The 22,867-nt window shown below is 37.7% G+C and overlaps 1 protein-coding gene across 2 annotated transcripts; it reads right to left on the bottom strand.

Annotated features, from left to right (window-relative positions):
- Nucleotides 1-1,514: 1,514 nt before the first annotated feature.
- Nucleotides 1,515-8,216, bottom strand: LOC117296859 (nuclear receptor subfamily 0 group B member 1-like). 2 transcript variants are annotated; one of them, XM_033779946.1, is made up of 2 exons: nt 8,069-8,216; nt 1,515-2,348 (listed from the first exon to the last, which is right to left on the bottom strand). In XM_033779946.1, the coding sequence occupies exon 2, from the start codon at nt 2,301-2,303 to the stop codon at nt 1,557-1,559; it is 747 nt and encodes a 248-aa protein (XP_033635837.1). In that variant the 5' UTR covers nt 2,304-2,348; nt 8,069-8,216; the 3' UTR covers nt 1,515-1,556. The 2 variants fall into 2 exon arrangements, with proteins under 2 accessions (XP_033635837.1, XP_033635836.1); XM_033779945.1 differs by having other exon boundaries at nt 1,516-2,348; nt 8,051-8,216.
- Nucleotides 8,217-22,867: the final 14,651 nt, after the last annotated feature.

The following is a 22,867-nucleotide window of genomic DNA, read 5'->3' as shown; positions in this document are numbered from 1 at the left end:
AGTATACAAAATTGTGAGGAACGGCTCCAGGAATTTGATTGCATCTGGTAGCACACAACTGCGTGTGACAGGGGTGTTTTTTTCTTTAACAGTTATCTCGCAACTCCGACGACGACCAATCAAGCTCAAATTTTCACAGGTTTGTTATTTTATCCATAACGTTGAGATGCACCAAGTGAGAAGACTTGTCTTTGACAATTACCAATAGTGTCCATTGTCTTTAAGCATTAGGATTTTCAAAAGCAGTCTCCAACATCACAATACACTGGTTTGATCTGTGCTACAATACATAATGTTAAGACTGATCATACACCCTGCAAATGCTTTGTGCGAAGCAAATTTCTTGCGGCATAATTGGAAGGGGAGCATGTATTCGCTTCGCAATCGGAGTTTGAACAGCTCTTAAGTCACACAAACTACTTGAAGATACTGAAATTGAAGATGAAATCTCCCTATTGCTTGGAAATAAATCATTATTGTTATCAGAATTCTAATTTAAATAAAATCACAAAGTAGTGAAATTGAAAACCATCAGAAAGGACTCGTCGTACATGTACTTCAGATAACTAAAAAAGACAAATATTGATGCACATGTATCCACGCTTACAAATACATGAGAAACTCTGCATGGGGAGGAGGGGGAGTGCTGTGATTGGTGGCCGATTGAAATGCATTCATTCTTCCATAATCACATGAAATATTCTAAGTGTTTTTTTTGTGCATATAATTGTCCAGCGAGTTCAATTATTTTAGATTCATACATGTATTTATTTACACATGTATGATCTGTTTATCACTAATTTCAGTCTTGTTCAATAAGGTTTCCTTTTCAACTTGACCTTTTTGTAACTTTGTATGTTTGTCTTACTGTCTTCCAGTCTGTTTGTCAGTCAGACTACAGGAAGAATATCTCAATAATGTAAGTTTAAGATGGATTTTCACAAAACTTCATGAAAAGAGTTATCATGGGCAAATAGATTTTGGTGAAGATCAGCACATTTGTGTGGATACATGACCATTTTGAAGGACACAGCGCTTTCAGCATCAGTCAAGTCTGGGAGTTTCATTCCTTACTGCTCGAGGTGGCAAGGGTATTCACTCAATTGAGTGCTTATCTTGGATTCATTTTTACTATCTAAAGCAGGTTGCATTAAAAGCTACCATTTAGCTTCTGATAGGCATCCTTAATAATACAACCACTGACATGACTTTAAGTTGATTTAGACTTTGTGGCGAAACAATCAGAAAAATGTACTCGCCATGACCCTTAAAGATTGTATTCAAATCAATATGAATAACCTCCATGAGAAACGATGTCTCAAAGACTTTCAAGCAATAACTTTTGAGGGCCTTATCTCACATTTTGACACATACACAAAATTGTTAGCGGAAACATATTGGAGCAATGCGTTTTTATTGTTAGATTTTGATTGATAAAAAGTGAGTGGACATGACCCAACCTCTTATAGGCAAATCAATTTCTAGTCCGAATAACGCATTTTGGCACTGTAAATGAAAGTTTTGCAATCCAAATAGCATTATTATGAGCTGTAATATCACTCACCTGGATTGAAGAGAATCGTCATTTTCAGGTAAGCATACTCCTTATCGTCCAATCCCATCAATTCACATTTACTGAAGAAACACTCCATCATGTGAATGTCCGATTGCGTTGGGATCCCTTGAAGTGCAACCAAGCACCGCAGAAGCATATTTTCGCTTGTGTGCCCATGACAATGGTGGCACGTCTGTTGGTCACCATCGTTGTCAACACCAAAACTAAAGTCTATCTCCTCAGTTTCAAAGTGGAATTTGTACTGTGTCATCATCAGTACAAGGAGTTCCGCCCAGCAGTGCTGGAAAAGGGTGGTGCGATCATGTGGGCACAGCCGCTGGGTGGAGGGTAAATTCCTTACAAAGTCTACCGTCTTGAGGAGAAGTTGCGCAGCCTGTTGACATATACTTTCTTGGTGTTTCAGCATGATGATGGTCGGTGGGATGAAGGGGTTGCTGCCACGCCGCCACAGCGCCTGGTTGACAACTTGTGAGACGGACGTTACGCCGTTGGTGGGATACCTTCTCTCGGTGGGTGTTGACGTGGTGGTGGTAGTGGTGGTCAAGCGATTGGTGGGGCTACCACTGTCTTCACTTTCCATGGCAATGGGCTCGTGTGCAGTCGAGGACAGTAGGCTATAGAGAATGCTACCTTCTTTCATTCTTTCTGGACAATTGCAGGAGGTGATGGGTAATGGTGAAGAGGAATCGGTGGATTGTGTTGTGGATTTACTTTGCATTGGTGCCATCGCCCTTTGATGCACCACCCAGTTAGTCCCTGGAAATATTTTGACCTGAAAAGCAAATAACAGTTTCTGAAATAATCAATCAAAATCACCAACTGAATAGAATGACATAAGAATATCTAGATTATTGTGACAAAATTATTTACCTGCCCATTGGCAAAAAGAACACCTATTGTAGAACAATAAATTATTAAAATGTCATCACTTGGGGTATTGTTTTCAGCAATAAGCAACATGCACAAGATTTGTTTTACCAATTTAACACAAAGAAAGTCAATGAAGTAACTATTTATTTGAATAATGCAAATTTATTGAATGCTGAACAACGCATTCCTTAACTCATTTGAATTAATTAACAAAGTGCTGAACAACGCACCGATTGAGGCGAACGTTTAACAAAAACAAGTGAGTGCTGAACAATGCACTCCTTTATCATTCACTTACATCAGTGAGCTTTCTTCCAGTTTCAATCATGCCATACACGTAAGCCTAGCTTTCCTAACTGTGAAATCCCATGATTTGGAGCGACAATACAGTGCAGATGGTGAAATAATGCATTGCTGAAGCGTGCCTATAAATGTACTACAGAATGTGGATCTTGAAGTAGCAGCAAATTTTGTGTATTGGTTATTATTATCAAAAGGTAACTTTTATAATGAAACCAGCCATCGATTTCACCAAATTCTTCCTAACTTAGGATTAATCTTAGGACTCGTCTTAGGATTAATCTTAGGACTCGTCTTAGGACGAGTCCAGCCTCACACTGGGCATGTACATTTAAGATTAATCCCAAGTTATTTCTTGTCCTAACTCGAGATAAGATTAATCCTAGCGTTTTGTGAAATCGGCTGCAGACACTTTAAAATAAGATTATTTCAAGAGCAAAAAGACAAGACAAAAGAGTCTTATTTAAATTAACTGGGTTTCCTGTAACCTATGACCTACAGACCTAAACTCCCAGTCCAATGTTTGAGTGATACACTGATAATAATCAACAATAAAAATAAAAAAATAAAAAAAACTACCACTCGGAGGTTTGCATTAAAATGTTTTAAAATATAATGTTTTGTAAAACTGACGATATTTCAAGAAATATATTCTGGAATAATTATGAAGAATTCACAACATACACATGGCTTCTAATGTAACATTCTAATACATTCCCCTAGTCACTGCTCAATGAACCAGAACAGCTTGCTAAAATAACGTACAATTATTCTTTGTTTATCAAGGACATATTCAGATAACAATATTAACGCATGGTTAGTTATGCATGATTTCAGTCAGAAATAATAAAGGCAACTACAGTGGAGGTGGCGCCAGAACTTAATCCTTCGCTGAAAAAGAAATCTTTACTAAAAAGAACCAAATATCTATGAAACAATATCAATAATACACAAATGTTCACACAAGCCAGGGGACTGTGCTTTTTTCATTAAAAAAATGTATTGTCTCCAAATTAATGAGTCGTTCACTGTGAGGCCTACAGGCCTATTTTACATCTGGAAACAAACAGTGGTCCAATTAAAAAGGGTTTGCACACTTATGTTATTTAAAGACAGTGGACACCAATGGTAATTGTCAAAGACAAGTCTTCTCACTTGGTGTATCTAAACATATGCATGAAATAACAAACCTGTGAAAATTTGAGCTCAATTGGTCGTCGAAGTTGTGAGATAATAATGAAAGAAAAAACACCCTTGTCACACTAAGTTGTGTGCATTTAGATGGTTGATTTCGAGACCTCAGGTTCTAAACTTGAGGTCTCAAATTCAAATTCGTGGAAAATTACTTCTTTCTCAAAAACTACGTCACTTCAGTGGGAGCCGTTTCTCACAATGATTTATACTATCAACCTCTCCCCATTACTCGTTACCAATTGAGGTTTTATGCAAATAACTATTTTGAGTAATAACCAATAGTGTCCACTGCCTTTAAACAAATATCAATAATGTATATTTGGGAAGGTGCAAAAACATCAAGTGTGGCAAAAAATACTTGCTGACTGATGGAACACAAAGATTACAACATTTGTTTTTAGTACACTTTTTGCCTTTTTTGCCCAACAAAAAGGCTATAAACACCTTTCTTGAGCCATTCTTAACCTTTATTTTCATCTGCCAAAATAAATACTACACAATGTGTTCTTTTCTAGATCAAAGTAATCCATATTTGAGACTGAATTGAAATTAAAGCTGCAAAAAGGAAACTGCAAAACAGAAGAAAAGGCAACAGTTTTTGCAAAAAGATGTCTTACGCTAATGGATTACAATTACTGTCTAAAAAACTAAAAATAGTGAAGTACATGTATGTTGAAAGAGACTTTGTGTACTTTGTAATGAAAGAGTGTAAAGTAAAAGAGTGTTTGTGACATCATTAGCAAGCCCTTTTACGTTCATCAAAAGGACTACATCTGTAAAACCAACAAATTTGTCACGCAATGCTTGTCTCAATCAAATGCTATAATTCAAAAGGGTATAATTAATAGACCATAAAACAATGACATTAAATTCTCCACAATAACATGCCTTCATCATACACAAGAGAATAATCAATTGACTGTGCTGTGCAAGTTTTGTGTGAATTTATATTATCACTGATCGTCATTGTTTTCACAAAGTGACGAGTATGTTAAAAATGTCAAAATAGAATTGTATTTAAACATTCTGAATCGTAGCCTATTCATCAGTGCTGTAATTCAACCATTTTTCATAGCATTATAATATACACTGAAGAGCAAGACCAGCAGAATAGTTGTTTTTCAGCTTTGTTTTTTTCAAGAATTTTCAAATCATATACATTGAAATACACATTAATGGCATAGTGCCAATGCGCAGTATGATTTTTTTCGCTATCATGATGTGAAAAATCCCTACATGCATTGTATTGTATACAGCAGCACACTCTGCTAGTGAATCTCGTTCTTTCATGTAAAATTGAAGCATTTAACTTTATTCTATATAATTGTTATTCTGGTAGTAAGCAGCAGTTTGAAAACAAAATTCTCAAAACATGTAATTGTGGCTGTGGGACCAGTTGGACAGACGTATCGTATCAGGAAAATGCTGGTTTTCATGAAAACAAATAAAACAAACTTATGTGGAATATGTTCATCAGCCAATTATCTTTAGAGATTCTACATGAAAATTTACGTGCTGTATTACTTTATATGAAAGGTTGTTATTTTATGGTCAATATCTTGGGATTTTGCATTTGTGAGAAAATTCCCTGGTCCCTTCATTAGAACACTAAAAACAAAACATGGCCCAAGGTATGGTTTGCTTCTTGAAATAAAAATATAAAAAAATCTACAGTTTGGTGTTTTTATGTAAAAATGTAAACAATTTAAAGACCAAGTATGCTAGATAAATGAACACCTTCGCTTGAATAGACTGCCTGATTGAATAGAGTAACCAGACCCTCTCTTCACTGGTACGTTATTGACCGAATAACATATGAGTATTAAACCCAATGATATCATTGATGTGACCTTGGTGGTCAAGGAATGAATTGATTTCCAGTAATTTGGTCAATACCTAGAAGGCATAACCACTTACTACAAGCCACAGATCAACACTCTGCAATGTCTGTGGGTGGAATGTTACATAACGGTATTTAACATAGCTAAATCACTACTTAAGTTGATAAGTCCCCACCACTTTGCCTCACTGACCAACCCTGGATTGACCAAAGCTTTACTCCTAAGCATTTTCTTAATGTGTTTTATCAAGAAATGTGCTCTAAAACAAATTAAGGACATTTCACGGGTGACTTTTTAAAAATAAATCTTAACAATATTAATAGTTTACTTTCTATTATGCATAGCAAAACTGTAAAAAATATTTAGATTAGCACAATAAATACTTTTTTTTTTAATGTTTGTATTTATTTTGTGTGCAAATTTCTTCATTCTCAATACAAACACTGTCTGTCTACAGGTTGTATGCAACATTCTCTGTCTGCAAAGCACATTAATTTTCCACCAGCTTCTTCGAATTCTTAAAAACAACGTTACACGTATACGTATATTTAAGCTTTCAAAGATTGCTACAGGGAAGTATGAACAGTAACTTGGGATTCCTTATTATGCTCACAATAATTTGCTTCATGATTTTGGATTCTGCAGAATAATGCTTGGTATTCAATCACTGGGGAAAACACCGACACACAGTTTCTAAAATGCTGTAAATTCATTCATCAAACTATCTTCTTTTTTTTTTTACATACTCAGTTCATCCTGCGAATGCAAATGCAATAAGAATGTTGACGTCGCATCAGTTGAAATGTGCTCAATTTCTGCGAAACATTCGCAGCAAAGATAAAGAGCTGTGGCGTCAAAATTTGCTTTGCATTCGTAGAAAGTATGAACCAGTGTTGATAAAAAAAAATCTTCAGAAAATTACAATTATTTAACTAGTGTACATCTTTCACTTTATGTTCAAGATTTTTGTTTCATTTTGTCAAATTCTGTGATCTTTAATTAGTATGTCTACAGCCTCTTCATGTCTGAACCTTCAAAAAATAAACAGCGCGCCTGCAAACATGTTACATGTTTTAATGCATTAATTAACTGAATCCTTGGTTAGAGCTTTTAGTAATAATTAATGAAAGGAAATTTATGAAGATAGCTCCAACTGTTCATTCAGTATGTGGGCGAAGGTATAGAGGTACAACAGTTAATTTTGTGTTCAGTCGTTATGTGGATGAAGGTATAGGTTCTCCAACTATATTGTCAATTATATTATAATTAGTACACCCATTTTTAAATTTACAAGAACAATACGATAATGTATAAAAGCTACAGCTTTCGAAGTATAGAACACATTACTTCCATTCCAAAACATGCGTCCATTTGATCTTTCTCGGAAATGGTTATATACTTAAATCATACATATCTTGTTGTGTGTTGTTTATAAGAACTTGGGGTCTATAACAGGATTTTAAAGGGTGTCAGTCCTTAAGTGTAAACAAAAATTTATTTTGTAGTGCATGCTTGCAAGCACATGTTCCAGTCAACAATAGCACTTGATGAATATTTTGAGATTGCACATGTGTTGTACGCCTAGTAGGGGCCTCTTTTTTTTCTGTCTTTTTTTCATCTCTATTATAGTATTACTAATAAAATTGAGTGCTGGGACCGAAGTGTCTAAAGTAAGAAGTTCAAAATAGATTCTGCATTTTCCCTTGCATTGAGTAAGAGTCTTGACACAACACCAAATACACCATGAAATTTTAAAGTTTGGCTTCAAGGAAACACACTCCGTCATATACGGGAATTAATAAGGAAGGAGAAAAATGGGCTCGCAACGTTTTACAAAGCGAGAATCAGTAGAACACAGGGTTCATGAACATTGAACGTACGAGGAATTTTCTTCAATTTTGCTAAAACTTCCCTACTTTTTACAAACATATGCATTTTTCATTTCCGCAAAATCCCAAGTGCAAATTCAACGTGAACACAACACAACAACTGGACTTCATTTCGGTGTGAGAACACAGAGAAAGGGGTGAACCTGAACGAAATGCCAAACAATTGGCCGAGCGACAGCCCAGCACACAGCACCCCGAGTGCAATGGCTTTCACACGGCATCATGCTGTACTCCGAGCCCGTGTCATTGGCCTTCGTTTTACGTGAATGCGTTTACCGCGCGCACAGACTATCACAAACTCACACACTTTACCCGAAAAGTAGTCTACATTTTCTTCAGTTTATACAACAATTATAAACTCGTTAAATATGTATACATACCCAGTACAGTCTATGTACCTTTCGTATCAAATGTTTTGTAGTAAGCAGTCCCAGCTGAGGTGGAAAGGGAGTATAAAATGCTGAGTTTCCCGGCCGAAAAATTCCAGGTTCGGTGATTCGAATGCACACATACGGTTTCTGCTGATACACATGTGCTCACTTTATTATGAATAGAATTGCATGCAGCGCTTGCTTCAAGTTCGTTACCCCTGACCCATTTACCTCCCAACGCTGATTGGTTGAACTTCGCGCTTAATTTCAATAATTTTTCCAGTATGGAAAATGATTGGTTCAAGTTACTGGCAGGTGGATTGTAGTGGGCCCCGCAACCAGCACAAATGTTGGACTATACAGAAGTATGTGTTTGTGTTTATTGAATTGCTTATGACATATGTGAAAAACTTAGCAAATAGGGGCCTGGCATATTTGGCGTTTACATTGGAAATGAATGTTAAGCATGGTTCGAGTTCATGCATGATACTATTTTTCAATCAAGGTCTTTTCCTGATTTGACTTGCCAAATTTGGAAGAAATTGAGGAAGTAAAGAGGTACCGAAATCATTGAAATTGTAGGTCACTGGCACAGTGCCAATCGTGTGAAGCAACACCCGCCAGTAAAAGCACATAGAAATTGTCCCTAGTAAATAGTATGAAATATTCGCCTTGTAATAATATGAAATGTGGGATTTGTGAGAATTTCAGCCCTAACTTGCTAAACAGATTACACCAGAAGGTAAAACAACTGATTTAAAGTGACCCACCCTGCCATAGATATTGCATTTGCAAGGCACCTACACATCTTCATAACCAGCCCCCAGTCCCAACCCCTTACACCAACCCAATCTTTCCATACATGTTTAAATCCCAAAACACAATTGAGTAAAATACCCTATTGCTAATGTCTTTTTATTTGTCGTTATATGTTTATTATTTAGGCCTATGGGCGTAATTGATATCAGCACGGTCCGAATTTGTTCAGCATTGACCAAAAAGTCTTCCAATGAAATAACACTCCCGATGTGCTGGAATTTTTGTCGGGTTTGGGGCCTTTTTGTAGGAAATCCATTCGAGAGTGACTTTCATAAACCGGCATTATTTGTGTTTTTTCCCCCCTGAATTTCTAAATCATAAGTAGTTTCTTGTCAATCAATCTATTCTCACATCCAAATACATTAATACAAAAAAATAATAATAACGATGCCAGAGGGGGCAAGTTAGTCTGGCACCTCTTTGTATGTAGAGTTTCGGTATTCTTCACTGTTATTGTAAAATGGGAGCACGACGCTGGCTATAGAATGTCTGAGCATGTACAGTTCCACTGTGTCAATAAAAGGTAAACATTCAACCCCAAAAGACGTATTTAAACAACATTATTATTACTTACAAATTTGAAATGAATGTGCATGTTTATAGATGATAGTGTTGATCTTGGATCCAACATCATTTAATTAATTGAAATATTCCCAGAGTTTGATTGTTTATTAAATTTGGATACTGATTCGAAGAAAACAAAATGTAGGACTTTAATTTTATTTCACTGCATAATAATTTTGAAATGACACTTTTCCTCTTCCGGGGTGCGCACAAACCTCGTGTTATTTGCCTCATCATCAGAAACGTGACAATTGTACGTTACCTCACAAACTCCATCTCTATAACTGAGAGGAGGTGTGTCAAGGACGAATAACAAACCCAACCTATTTGCTATATTTGTACAAGAAGGGTTTGGGTCAGAGAATCGAATCAAAATCACTGCTCCAAGGTCGAAGGGGTTTTATATTACTAAGTTGTGTTTACTTGACTGAGAGTGCCTGAAAAGAATCGATTACATGGATCAAGTTGAGTGTCGATTGATCGATTTGAAAAGAATCGAAGGATATGAGAGGACATTAGAAGTAACATCTTGTTCAGGATTCCCTGCAACATGATTATGCTATTTTTGAGAACTGATATCGCGTGACATTAGAGTGCACCATAAGGGAAACAATACGCATGGTGACAGGCCTGCATGAAAAACAGAATTTCAAAATCACGCTTTGATAATTAAGAAGATTTGCACAATATTATGATTCTCACCCCATTCGACGATGTTTTGGAGAAAACAACAAAATGATGATGACATTGATATTAATGTAATGGGTTTATTCCAATCAGCATGGCTTTACTGTTCTCTTCACTGTTTATACCAAGTGGGGCACTAGACACTACTGTTAGCAAAAAACTTACTTGTTAACGACCAACGGAGATCTGTTAATAGTATAAAACATTGTGAGAAACGGCTCCCTCTGAAGTAACGTAGTCTCGAGAAAGAAGTGATTTGTCCACTATATTTGAATTTGGTTTCGAGACCTCGGAATTTGATTCTGAGGTATCTAAATCAAGCATCTGAAAGCAACTTCGTGTGACAAAGTTTATTTTTCTTCTTCCATTTTATCGACGACTAACTTCGACGACCAATTGAGCTCAAACTTTCACAACTTTGTTATTTAATGCATATGTTGAGATACACGAAGTGAGAAAACTGGTCTTTGATAATTCCCAACGGTTTCCAGGTCTTTAATGTGTAAACCATTACGTTTTTATCGCCATTGCCTTCGTATCTGGTGCATGGTTTCGCTTTGCTGACTTCTTGGAAACAGCGTCCAGAATTAAAACGAAAACTGAATGTAAGAAGTAAAACGGTCCCCGTTCGAGTTGATCCGAAGGGGCGGAACCGTGGTAAGACAAGGCAAGCGATTCGTCATAACTCTACATGACGTCACCGTCTGTACATTTTGTAAGGGAACATTTCCGGCTATTTGACCACAACCAGACGGGTGGGGTGTTGTTGATTTTTCAAGGAGTGGAGGGGCGTATAGATATCGTTAGATGTTTGTTTGTTTATTTGTTTATTCGTTTTGAGAAATGCAGTTCTTAGTATGGTTTCGGTACACCTTTTTTCGTCAATTTCCGTCTTTCTTTATATAACGAAGTGGTATATACATGTACACCTCTCACTGCAGGGTCCATCGACATTTTCCATCGACTTACTTAGTAAATCGACAGGGTAGGGAAATCTAAGATGTTAAAGTCGTCAGGGGGTATGGTTCAAAATGAGTCAATCAATTATTACGAAGAAAGCCTAAAAATATCCGAATAAAAATACACAGTGAACAAACAACAATGGACCAAACTACGGAGTGAGTAATATCGCCCAAAGGACGACCCAACATTTCTGCAACCAAGAAAATCCCAAGATCGTTCCCAAACTTCTACGACTGCTTGACAAATAAGGCCTTATTATAACTGACGATCAGGAAAATACAACATTTGTAAAGTGACGTAGTTGCAAGCCAAGTGCAAAGCAGGTATTACACTGCTCCAAGTGATTCACGCGATGCCCATGTAACGGTTAAATGGACGTAGCTCTTAGACCTTTCGATGGTAAACCGTAGCTTCGTCTTTAACAAGGCCAAGAATAATGTTTTAAAAATAGGCTGATATTTTCATTGAACTTCAGTGATTCAGCAACAGATCCCTTCTATCCTTGCACCTCGATGAAAGAGTGCAAGTTTAAGGTTTTACGATCTGTTAGTCTCTCGCTCGAGAGGTTGTGGCAAGGTTGCCAATTTGTCAGATTTGGCATCAATGTCATCAGATTTCCTTCACGCAGTTTTGATGTCCTTGGGACGCGCAAGAATAAAAGCACAGCAGATACATTTCTTTAGTCCCTTATTACAAATCAAAATTTTGCAAACAAAACAAACCAAGAAGGAGTACAAACAAAGAATAGCCAATGAGGAGATTTTTTTGACACTAGCGGACGTAGTTTGATTAGTTTTCTCATAGAAATGGCGCGAAGCGGTCTTTGTGTTCTTCCAACTGTCCAGCACTCTGTAACCACGTCAATTCGCGCGTGATCTATTTGAGATGTGTCTACACGTGTGAAAAGCCCTGTCCATGGACGGTATGGCTGCAGCCGCTCAGAGATGAACGTGTGAATGCGTCATGGACGTGAGAGGCTTAGATGATAGACGCTAAATCGCTATCATAGACGTAATCCCATTGTACAAGCTCCCCATCACGATTTTACACTTGGACTTGTATACCACTGACCCATGGATTAGTTAGGCTTTTAATTAATGGTGCTAAACATCGTTGCATCTGCATGTAATACAAATTGGACATGTCCCAAATACAGTGTTTGTAAATCATTCACGCGGAAGGATGAGTTTGATCAATCCACGAAGAAAGTTCTTTAATTTGATAAATTAGTCATCGGGTACGCATGGACTAGGGGGTGGAGGAAAAATGAAATTTAAAATAGATTTCAGTGAAAGAGAAAAAATTTATAATTGATTTCTGAGTCTGACATGATGCAGGTTACTGGTCAGCAGAGGTGAGCTCCATCGGCCAAATCATATCCAACTCAGCTCACTCAAAAGCTGTCTAGAAAACCCAATTATAGACCCTTTTCGAAACCACTGCTTTGGCTTGGGCTTTAAGCTCCAAGTACGACTTGGAGCCCCGAACCGAAAGAACACGTTTTCAGAATAACTCACGAAGCCTAAGCCGTAGCCAAGGCCCAAACCCTAGTTTCCTAAAGGGCCGTATATATGACAGCCTCATAGGGAGTTAAAGACCAGACCATAGTCTGTACACCCAGACTGCTCTCCTCCTTGCCTCTCTAGTGAGGTTAACGAACCATTGCCTGTACTTTGGCGACCTGGCTTGGCTGTCGATACTTGTGCCTCACTGGTGACCCTGGAATCGGGCCGGGCACTGATGGAAATCCGTGTTCGTCGACAATGTGCCGTGCCGCCAAGGCGAACCACGCTGGAGTCCGCTCGATGAGAACTGATTCGCTCCTTCTTCGGCATACGACGACTATTCCATGAACATCTAAATAGAGTTGTGCCTTCACATCAGTTGAACTGGGTTCAGATCCCATTACGACGGAGTCCTAGGAATCCCATCTCGACCACGACCAGAGCCGAATCTTGCGGTCCAAGATCCCCAACGTGTAGCCCCTCCCCCTTCCTGATCTTAATCATGTTCTAAAAAAACCTGGATAAAATAACGTCAAAAAAGAGCCAGAATGATTTTCCTTTCTATAGTCTAAATCGTAACGTTCAATAACAGGGTGGCTACAGGGTTGCTACAGTTTTCGTTTGTTTAACAAAGACAAGTTGACCACAATCATAACCGGTCCCAATATTTACAGCTAAAACAATTTACATTTTTAAGATACTGATTCTCGGTTTAATCTACGGTTCTATATCATTACACGGTTTCTTGACATGGACAGTTAAAGTCAACCAATGCCTTGTTTGAATCCAGCAATATATCTGGTCTCTCTTTAATTTTGTTATCTTTTACGAAATACTACGTCTCATGATTCACGAAAATAACCACACAACCAAAGAAGAGCTTTTAAATGGTTTCAATCCCATTGCTTGTGCCTGACTTCATTACATTCGCCAGCCGTCGGTTGCCAAACATAGAAGGACGAATGGGGGGACAAAACAAAACGAACTGATCACTCGATGAGGCAACGGTGCGTAAAGTGAACATCGGTTGGTTACCCGTGAAGGTCGGCACTAGTGCACGCTGGCGAGTGCAAAGCCCCCGCGATACCGACACCTTCCTACATGGAGATTGCTCAGGGTGTGTGCTTGGTGTTTGTCTATCAGGGGCAACAAGAAAAATAGAACACAAGAGATACAAAAAGTGCATGAAAGTTGAAGGTGTACCAACTTTTTCAAGCATGCCCCCACCATATCCTACACTTCCTATCTTATGGGCAAAACAGTCACTTTTTCATCCAATGTGAAATACTTCACATTTAAGACGAAACCATAACACCAATTATCAACATTGCCAGTACTAATTTCAAATTTCTGAAACATAACTTGAAAAGAGGCATTTTTTTTAGAAACGATAAAACGGTAATTGAAAACCAGCTGAAATATAAAGGTAAACCACATCGTGTGCCACGCAATGTTGGCCTCTGGGAAGGTTGTTGGACACCTCATCTATATCGTCGGAGCATGAAACCCTTGCAGTATTTCAGTGCTGCTCAATACACACCTGTCACAATCAATCCGATTGGATAAAAGTTACTTAATGGGCGGTGCTTCTTCAGTAGCCGATGACTTGTATGTCACTTATAGACAGTGGTAGTATGGTACGTTGGTGGGCGAAGCATAATCAGACACATGGACAAGATTACTTGCATGGATGATAACGATTGGACAGAAGTTTCAATAGTAGGCGGAGCCAACTTGTATCAGCTGAAGCACCTACGTTGAGATGGTACTTTATACAGTGGGTGGTGCTCTTTGACAATTTAAAAGCAAACAGTCATACCAACCTGCAGTGATCAAACTAATAGAACCCCTGATTATTTCTACCCATTTTATGATAATCTATTTCAAACTAATGCGACATAACTTGATGTATTATCATTGCGATTGATGAATTTTTGTAATGAAGTTAGTAGCAGGGGGTTAGAAGTAGTTGTTAAAAATAAAACTACAGTGGAAAATTTGTTTATTGAACATCCTATACCAGAACTGCTGTCTAATTGAGTTGAACGAATTGTCAACGATCAGACGCAACATAAATCCATTTAGCGGAATTAGTATGCACTATTTACATTTGCATGTTTTGAGTTAATCAGTACAATCACTCCAATTCCCACATGGCCTTTCAGCTATGATTGTATCCGGTATTCTAGTTTGAATACAACTATTGTTTCATACACTATTCATACAACTATTGTTTCATACACTAATCATCTATACAGAAAGCAGGACATGCTGGCAGATGTTCTCGCAACACAACGAAGAAATTATTTTCCATTGTGCTGCGGCTTAATAATTACAATTTCTGTACAAAACAAAGCATGGGTTGTGTTTGTACTGTTTGAAAGGGATTGCCAGAAATGTTCACGGGGTTTGCCTTCTAATATCACAGTGAGCAAATCAATGAACTATACTCGGGTCGTAATCAAAACTTGGGCTTGATTCAAATTTTATAGAGCTGCTTATAGTAGGGGGGGGGGGGCAATGTACAGATTTCGGGTCCCGTGGAAATTTCATGTTAACTTATGGCAACCATTATAAATGCATTCTTATGAGTCCCTAGAACAATAAAAATGATGTTGAAATTAGTCTTACCAGAATAAGGTTTGTAATACCAGCCAAAATACAATGTCACAATATACACTATGTGACTGGTATCTTGCCTTCTCACCTTAATTTGGCGTTGGTGTATTTGTCAGTGTGGCCATTTTGAATGTGTAAGAAATAAATAAATTAATAGAAACGCTCGCAGAGATATCATGCAGTTTGCAAGACTGTATAAAACAAGCATTTCTATCATCTCGAAGTTTCGACCCAAAATAGGCCTACTCCGAATGTTTTCAAGAAAATAACTTCAACACTGAGTGTCCATCGACTCTTAAACTCCACCTGTACATATCTATAAAACATACCATCTCGAAGTTTTGACCCAAATACTCTGAATGTCTTCAAGAAAATAACTTCAACACTGAGTGTCCATGGACTCTTTATTATAATATACTCCACCTGTACATAACTAAACGTACCATACAACCCCAAAAGGGTATTTCGAACCTTCTTGCATTTATGGACAGAGTTTTATATTCATCGAGAAGGAAATCGTCTCTGTTTACGAATCCCGGTGGTAATTGCTGTGTGCAGTAACTGGTCGTTGGGTTTTTGCAGCAATCGGCACGTGCCAGTCGCCGGCTCAAACATTTATAACAATTCAAGATGGATGGTCTGTATAAGTTACTCGTTAATTGATCATGGGCAATTGGGCTAAATCATGGACACAATAGGCATGACGTAGTTTCAACGAGAGCCGCTCCTTGATCAATCAATGCAGTAAAAATGGATTCAAAAGAGAGACCAAAACGAAGGAGAATTGCCAGCACTAATTTCAAATTTCTGAAACATAACTTGAAAAGAGGAATTTTTTTTAGAAACGATAAAATGGTAATTGAAAACCAGCTTAAATCTAAAGGTAAACGACAAAACCACATCGTGTGCCACGCAATGTTGGCCTCTGGGAAGGTTGTTGGACACCTCATCTATATCGTCGGAGCATGAAACCCTTGCAGTATTTCAGTGCTGCTCAATACACACCTGTCACAATCAATCCGATTGGATGAAAGTTACTTAATGGGCGGTGCTTCTTCAGTAGCCGATGACTTGTATGTCACTTATAGACAGTGGTAGTATGGTACGTTGGTGGGCGAAGTATAATCAGACACATGGACAAGATTACTTGCATGGATGATAACGATTGGACAGAAGTTTCAATAGTAGGCGGAGCCAACTTGTATCAGCTGAATCACCTACGTTGAGATGGTACTTTATACAGTGGGTGGTGCTCTTTGACAATTTAAAAGCAAACAGTCATACCAACCTGCAGTGATCAAACTAATAGAACCCCTGATTATTTCTACCCATTTTATGATAATCCATTTCAAACTAATGCGACATAACTTGATGTATTATCATTGCGATTGATGAATTTTTGTAATGAAGTTAGTAGCAGGGGGTTAGAAGTAGTTGTTAAAAATAAAACTACAGTGGAAAATTTGTTTATTGAACATCCTATACCAGAACTGCTGTCTAATTGAGTTGAACGAATTGTCAACGATCAGACGCAACATAAATCCATTTAGCGGAATTAGTATGCACTATTTACATTTGCATGTTTTGAGTTAATCAGTACAATCACTCCAATTCCCACATGGCCTTTCAGCTATGATTGTATCCGGTATTCTAGTTTGAATACAACTATTGTTTCATACACTATTCATACAACTATTGTTTCATACACTAATCATCTATACAGAAAGCAGGACATGCTGGCAGATGTTCTCGCAACACAACGAAGAAATTATTTTCCATTGTGCTGCGGCTTAATAATTACAATTTCTGTACAAAACAAAGCATGGGTTGTGTTTGTACTGTTTGAAAGGGATTGCCAGAAATGTTCACGGGGTTTGCCTTCTAATATCACAGTGAGCAAATCAATGAACTATACTCGGGTCGTAATCAAAACTTGGGCTTGATTCAAATTTTATAGAACTGCTTATAGTAGGGGGGGGGGGGCAATGTACAGATTTCGGGTCCCGTGGAAATTTCATGTTAACTTATGGCAACCATTATAAATGCATTCTTATGAGTCCCTAGAACAATAACAATGATGTTGAAATTAGTCTTACCAGAATAAGGTTTGTAATACCAGCCAAAATACAATGTCACAATATACACTATGTGACTGGTATCTTGCCTTCTCACCTTAATTTGGCGTTGGTGTATTTGTCAGTGTGGCCATTTTGAATGTGTAAGAAATAAAAAAATAAATAGAAACGCTCGCAGAGATATCATGCAGTTTGCAAGACTGTATAAAACAAGCATTTCTATCATCTCGAAGTTTCGACCCAAAATAGGCCTACTCCGAATGTTTTCAAGAAAATAACTTCAACACTGAGTGTCCATCGACTCTTAAACTCCACCTGTACATATCTATAAAACATACCATCTCGAAGTTTCGACCCAAATACTCTGAATGTCTTCAAGAAAATAACTTCAACACTGAGTGTCCATGGACTCTTTATTATAATATACTCCACCTGTACATAACTAAACGTACCATACAACCCCAAAAGGGTATTTCGAACCTTCTTGCATTTATGGACAGAGTTTTATATTCATCGAGAAGGAAATCGTCTCTGTTTACGAACCCCGGTGGTAATTGCTGTGTGCAGTAATTGGTCGTTGGGTTTTTGCAGCAATCGGCACGTGCCAGTCGCCGGCTCAAACATTTATAACAATTCAAGATGGATGGTCTGTATAAGTTACTCGTTAATTGATCATGGGCAATTGGGCTAAATCATGGACACAATAGGCATGACGTGGTTTCAAAGAGAGCCGCTCCTTGATCAATCAATGCAGTAAAAATGGATTCAAAAGAGAGACCAAAACGAAGGAGAATCTATTAAATTGTATTCTGTGCACGAAATGGTGGGGGTGTAATTACGATTCAAGGGTCGCAGACTGTGACGAATGAATGGCTCCAATAAATGATATAAAATAATTGCAATGTCTGTTATTCATTTCATTTCGTTTATCTTTATCTTTTGCTGTCTACAGTTACAGAGGAGCCGCCCAAAGCTCAGAAAGTACCCATGACACTGTACTGTAACTAGGATTGTTGAAGCCTTTGAACAAAGGACATGTACAGAAAACATACGTGCTCTGTTTATTAGGAAATACTGGATTAGAGAATAACTGACGGAGTACGGACTGGAAACTCAAACTCGGGGACACAGTCCATCTTCGGGAATCGAACCCACTCCCAAAATGATTGACATGAGAGCTGCCAACATTTACATCTTGCAATCAGTGACATGTAAGTCTAGAAAAACACATTCAGAATGAAACGTGAGGGGAATGGTCTGGTTCCAGCCCGGGATAATCCTATTTACGCGAAGTCCAAACCCAGATAGCAACAGTAACACTAGGATTCAGATCAAGAGGGGGACTCAAACCCGTATACAATACGAGCGGGTGCAGTTTTCTTTCTTATCTCTTATACAGGAATGTTAATAAGGTTCATACACGAATTATGCCAACCAAATGTTTTTGTACGTACTTATTTTGAAACAGAAAAATAAACATTTTGGATTCGTAAAATTTTACAAACATGGAAAAATAAAGGGACCTGGAAAAATAAAGGGAAACAAACAAATATCGACAATGTGCTTACTGTTAACTTGAGTGTTCATGTGAGGAGAACATCACACTAAATTAAAATACACAAGGTACGGTCTATAAATGAACCGTCCTGTACATTTCTAGACTTGTCAATATAGGGAATAAGGATAATGTATAAATCCAACAAGCTCCCACCTCATAACAAGGCCAATGAGCATAGAGATATCCCCGTCTACAAGTCATTTTTAATACATATCTACTTCCCGACCCTCGGGGAACTTTCTCACGTTCACTTCCGAGCACCTCTGCCGTCAAAAGCGTCCGAACCCCCGGTATCCCGCGGCTAATATCCAGTAAGACGGTTGTAACTATTTGATGACGAGCACGAAGAGTGTATAGACAATTACTATAGTCAGGCCTTACACACACTTAAAGAACGTGTATTTTGAAGTGTTCAAATAATTCCCAATTCATCTTTTATTCGAAGATCACAATCAAAAGAAGTGACAGATGCATTACAACACTACTCATGCTTTTCGGCCACAAATACTGTATAATTTCGAAGTTGTTCTAAAAAATATTTGAAGATTTTGAATATTACGTAAAGCATAAAATAGACCTCCATTATTTTATCTGAGATAAAAACAAAATGGAATTTTGAAACACCTCTAGTGTGTGTTTGTTATACATAAACCAACAACAAATAAAGAAATATTTAAAATACCCAGGATGTGTCTTTCTTTTTCGAGGGAAGGTATTCACAAAATGTCTCATGAAGCATTATACGTACACTCATGTCTTGTTTTTATTTCTAGAAAAATGTATCATGTAACAAACACGTGGATGTAATGACAAAGGCTTCTATACCATTTGTGGACAAACAGGAAGTAATGACGACATATACCGGGACACATGTATTTCACTTTATTTCCTTGAAATTGAGAGCACTGTATCAGTGTTTTTTTTAATTGCTCATGCAGGAATCAATACAATGAAAAATCTAAGCGAGCCTAAAGAACTTTTCAGATTTCCATGTACGTTTTTAAAAGTGGTTTTCAATGTTTTGAAGATCTTATTGCATTGCTCGAAACGTCGAGAGTCCAGTACCTGCAATTAATATAATTGTATAATTAAAGACCTCACCCATTCAAGAGAAATGTTAAGGGTTGATACGTACTGATAGCAAGGGTCGACTTTACTCCATGACGTAAAACCATGCTTTTTACGTCACGGAAAACATGCTTCTTACGTCACGGAATATCTCAAGAGACGTAAATGTCACAAGTCTACACATTCTTCATGTTGCATGGTTACCCCCTGATATTACTCTCTTCGGTGTCAGGTTTAATCAACTCGACGTTGTTTTCAGTGAATATGCAACATTGACGTCTTAGCTTTAAAAAACACCTCACAAACCTTTGAAGCGTTCCGCTATCATGACATGACATAAACATGGTTATTGAACATACCTATACTTAGATTTGATAATATACAGAATTTGTTTTCCCACCATCAACAGAGCAAACGCATAATCTTTCAAAAAATCAAATGACGAAAAAAGCTCGAACAAAAACTGAACACTATCAAGACCGATATTTTATAACCACAGGCGGCTGTTTATCTCCCTTTCCAGATATTGTAATATTTGTACTGGCCTTTCTTTGATTTTAACGTAGTACTTCTTAACCTTCATCTTTTTAATACATGTATAGATTAACGATTTTTAAGTTTTGGTGATGTGTTTTGAAAGTTTCAATGTAGTTTTTGTAACGAATCCAACCTTATGTGGTTGCCAATAAAATTAACCTTACCTTACCTTACCTTACACCCCTGTTTCCCCTGGTCATTGCCTTGATGCCCGTTAAAGGCAGTGGACACTATTGGTAATTACTCAAAATAATTATTGGCATAAAACATTACTTGGTGACGAGTAATTGGGAGAGGTTGATGGTATAAAACGTTGTGAGAAACGGCTCCCTCTGAAGTGCCATAGTTTAAGAGAAAGACGTAATTTTCCACGAATTTGATTTCGAGACCTCAGATTTAGAACTTGAGGTCTCGAAATCAACCATCTAAACGCACACAACTTCGTGTGAAAAGGGTGTTTTTTCTTTCATTATTATTTCGCAAGTTCGATGACCGATTGAGCTCAAATTTTCAAAGGTTTGTTGTTTTATGCTCATGTTGAAATACACCAACTGTGTAGTCTTTGACAATTACCAATAGTGTCCAGTGCCTTTAAGAAGTTTCCAATAGACTTGAGAATTAGACTTGGTAATTATCAAAGACTAGTCTTCACAGTTGGTGTATCTCAACATATGCATAAAATAACAAACCTGTGAGCTCAATCGGTCGTCGAAGTGGCGAGATAATAATGAAAGAAAAAATTTCTTTGTCACACGAAGTTGTGTGCTTTCTGATGCTTGATTTCGAGACCTCGAATTCTAAACTTGAGGTCTCGAAATCAAATTCGTGGAAAATTACTTCTTTCTCGAAAACTACGTCACTTCAGAGGGAGCTGTTTCTCACAATGTTTTATTCTATCAACCTCTCCCCATTAATTGTAATCAAGAAAGGTTTTATGATGATAATTATTTTGAGTAATTACCAATAGTGTCCACTGCCTTTAAAGACACTGGACACTATTGGTAATTTTCAAAGACCAGTCCTCCCACTTAGTGAATCTCAACATATGCTTGTTGTTGTTGTTTTTTTTGTTTTTTTGGGGGGGGCGGGGGCGGGGAGGTAAGTCCCTTCGGGGGAAACATTTATATTTTTGAGAATACATCCTTCAAAATCTGTTAATATTTTTAGGTTTATACTTTTCTCAATAAGTCTCGATGACGTTGATATGGGGAAAAAATACGAGCGTAGATTTTAGGAAGTTCGTCTCGCCCACACACAGTGGGGGGGGGGGGCGGGAATGGGGAGGGGGTGGTTAGTAAACAGTATTTTGAGGTTTACTTTTTCGCCCACGGATAACGGAACGTAATATGAAACCAACCCACGCGATTTCTTATAATAACAAAGAACATGAGTACATGGATGGAATGATACATGCATTACACATAACGTGAACGCTGTTAATAAACGAAACAAGATTTCATCAAAGGAATCCATCAACAATAGAAAATGCAGGAAAATATCCACGAATATAGAGCCAATCTCTTTAAAACCACACCAAAAAACACCAACACCACCACCACCACCACCACCACCAACAACAACAACAGCACACTAAAACCCATTATAAGACAGAGACAAAGTAAAATTTGTACAGTGAATAGAGACATATAGCGAGTAAAATTCCAATGAACTATGGGCGAAACTTTAAAACAAAATTATTACAAATTATTCACTTGAAAAAAATGCAAGGTAGAGTTTAAATATTAGGAACAAATTATTATTTATCCTGCATTTTTACCTTCTTTGTAACACGACGCTCTTTGTTTGGAAAACGCCACGCGGGCTAGCACAGCGCGAATCCGTGAACATTGCCCCCGAAACTCGGTCATCTAACCCCCACGGCTCTTTTCATCGACACGCTAATGTGGCCATTCGCCGTTGAAGTGGCCTACATGCGGAGTTCTGGGAGCATATATAGCATAAATTACTGTCTTCTGTAATACCAGGTGTATTCATTTGACGTTAATATCCAAGTCCCCTATGGGTTTAGCCATTTCTACCCTGGGTTAGACACACGATAGGCAATTTCTTTATATCATTTCAAACGTGTAGAATTCCTATTTGGATATGAAATGCAGTGCGAAAGAATGTTTTATATTATTCTCCGTTTTACAGGAATTGTTAAAAAATTGATAGGCCTATCTGTTCAACATTAGCGGTTAAGCCCTAACTGGTTTAATTTGTATGCAGATAGTAATATTGCAAAGGTTAATTTGTCATTAAAAACCCGGGGAATTAATGAGAATTTTGTAAATTTGACTTCTACGGACCCATATGTCTACAATTAATTTATTAATAAATGCGTGGTATCATTGTTTCCCCACGCACATCAATTAACATCATAAAGCCTATATATTGCTTATTATTTCCTTGCTTCTTCAAAAAATGACAA

Source organism: Asterias rubens, chromosome 11 (assembly GCF_902459465.1).
Source record: "Asterias rubens chromosome 11, eAstRub1.3, whole genome shotgun sequence".
In the NCBI taxonomy this organism is placed as follows: Eukaryota; Metazoa; Echinodermata; class Asteroidea; order Forcipulatida; family Asteriidae; genus Asterias; species Asterias rubens.
This window is presented reverse-complemented; position numbering and strand designations above follow the sequence as displayed.